Source organism: Salvia splendens, chromosome 15 (genome assembly GCF_004379255.2).
Source record: "Salvia splendens isolate huo1 chromosome 15, SspV2, whole genome shotgun sequence".
Lineage (NCBI taxonomy): Eukaryota > Viridiplantae > Streptophyta > Magnoliopsida > Lamiales > Lamiaceae > Salvia > Salvia splendens.
This window is the reverse complement of record NC_056046.1, coordinates 9,562,457-9,564,344: the sequence shown is the minus strand read 5'-3', so window position 1 is coordinate 9,564,344 and position 1,888 is coordinate 9,562,457. Positions and strand designations below refer to the sequence as shown.

Here is a 1,888-nt window from a genome sequence, read left to right as displayed (position 1 = left end):
CATCATCACTCTAGGTCGTGGAGGTCGTGTAGGTCATGGCCTAAGATCGTGGCCTGAGTTGACGCCACGTGGTAGTGGGTGTGTTGGAAGTTGTGGAAATCCTGCATGGGTCCACTAACTCCTTGTTCGGTCGAATACTGAGACCGAACTGCTTTGGTTGCCGATCTGAGAGTAGAGCTTGATGCCGACCTGAGAGCAGAGCTTGATTGGTTGGCTTTTACCGAGCTGTAGGCTGAGGCCGAACTCTTTGGTAATGCCGAACTCATCCGAACTCTTTGGTCATGCCGAACTCATACTCTTCCTTGGGCTTCGGGCTGATGGGCCGTCATTGCTGTTGGGCTTGTTTAGTCCGTACCCCATCACATTGCCAGATCAAAAATGCGATTAATATGCAGAGAAGAAGGCACACTGCACCTCCGAATATAGCTGTCACCAAATGAATCTTGCATTCAAACTGCACATTAGTATAATATTTTCCGTTTTGAACTAAATTCTTACAGTTTTGTTTTTAGGACACTAACAAAGGCCAAAAGGCTTTATAATATTGATTGCACTAATACATTAATGGTATATTTTTTAATCTATGATTTGAATCCCAACAAATGAGTATTACAAGAGTGAGAGCTTTTACATACCTCCTGGTAGTAACAATCGGCCTATCCTTATCTGCATATGATATGAGGCACAAAATTCAAATTCAAGAAAATTATTTAAAAATCAAACACTCTCTCTCCACTCTACTCCAAAATCCAACTCACCGGATCTGCACAACCAGTAGCGAGGCCGGTTCGGGCAGAAGCACCTAAACAAGTAGGTGGTCTCGTTGAAGCCGCAGCGCCCCCCACTCCGCTCGCACGCGCCGCACTCACTCGCTCTCCATTTCATCACAAACCCTCTCCTCAAAACCTCGACCACCTCCCCACCACCCTCCACCGCCGCCACCGTATTCCTCCCACACCTCCTCAGTTCATCTCCTACCAACTCATCCCCTTCATACATCGTCACAATCCTCCCCCCTCACCACCCTCAAACATCGAGCCGCTGCAGTTGGAGAAGAAGCGGAGCTTCGTCACGTTTTCACCGAAATCAAACTGTGCTGTCGGAATTGACACGTTTCTGATTGTCGGAACGCAGCCATTGCTGTCGGAGTTCAGCGCTGCAGAATCGACTACTCGGAGAGATCGAGTTTCGTAGGAAATCTCCTTCACTATGAATTCGGTTTCTGTGATGTGAAGAGATGGGAATCCGTCGCTGGAGCAGTTGAGCATGAATCCGGGGAAGCCACAGTAAGGTTTTTGGAGGCCTTTGATGTAGAAAGGGAAGCTTATGTTCGGGCCGTTGCTGCAGCTTCTCGGCCCGCATGCCTCGTATCGGTAATCGATAGCTAAAGAGCTCCTTCATACGAGTATAAACCAGAGTGTATATATGTTGAGATGTATTATGAAAGTATGCATAATATATGGGGATTTGAAGAAGTGAAAATTAATATTGTGAATTAATTGGCTTTATTTCAACTAGTATGCTGCGATTTGGTGTTTGAATATAAGTGGATGAGAGTAGTTGAAGAAGACAAATATAGACATTAATTATAATGATTTGTGATAGAGAAAGTGGATGCATTGCCAAGAAAATAAGATTGACGGTGTGTTTCATAGTTGCAAGAATTGACCGACCTCGTTTTTTGGGAATAGTGGAATTGAATGGAAATAAGAGTTGAATATCTTGTCGAATAGAAAAGGGAGTAAGTTGATAGAACTTGTTCTATATGAATTTAATATTCAGATGGTACTATTAATTGTTTTTCTTCCCGCCAAAATATTAGTACTCTATCTTCCGGTCTCCTACTCCACCATTCATCCACCATTCCTACTCCAATATTCATAAATTA

The 1,888-nt window shown here is 44.0% G+C and overlaps 1 protein-coding gene across 4 annotated transcripts; it reads right to left on the bottom strand.

Moving 5' to 3' along the window:
- Positions 1 to 275: 275 nt before the first annotated feature.
- On the bottom strand, positions 276 to 1,527 carry LOC121767852 (LEAF RUST 10 DISEASE-RESISTANCE LOCUS RECEPTOR-LIKE PROTEIN KINASE-like 1.2). 4 transcript variants are annotated; one of them, XM_042164178.1, is made up of 3 exons: positions 759 to 1,527; positions 636 to 666; positions 276 to 442 (listed from the first exon to the last, which is right to left on the bottom strand). In XM_042164178.1, exons 1-3 carry the CDS (start codon positions 997 to 999, stop codon positions 430 to 432), a joined length of 285 nt encoding a protein of 94 aa, XP_042020112.1. In that variant the 5' UTR covers positions 1,000 to 1,527; the 3' UTR covers positions 276 to 429. The 4 variants fall into 4 exon arrangements, with proteins under 4 accessions (XP_042020112.1, XP_042020110.1, XP_042020109.1 ...); XM_042164176.1 differs by having other exon boundaries at positions 276 to 426; XM_042164177.1 differs by having other exon boundaries at positions 290 to 408.
- Positions 1,528 to 1,888: the final 361 nt, after the last annotated feature.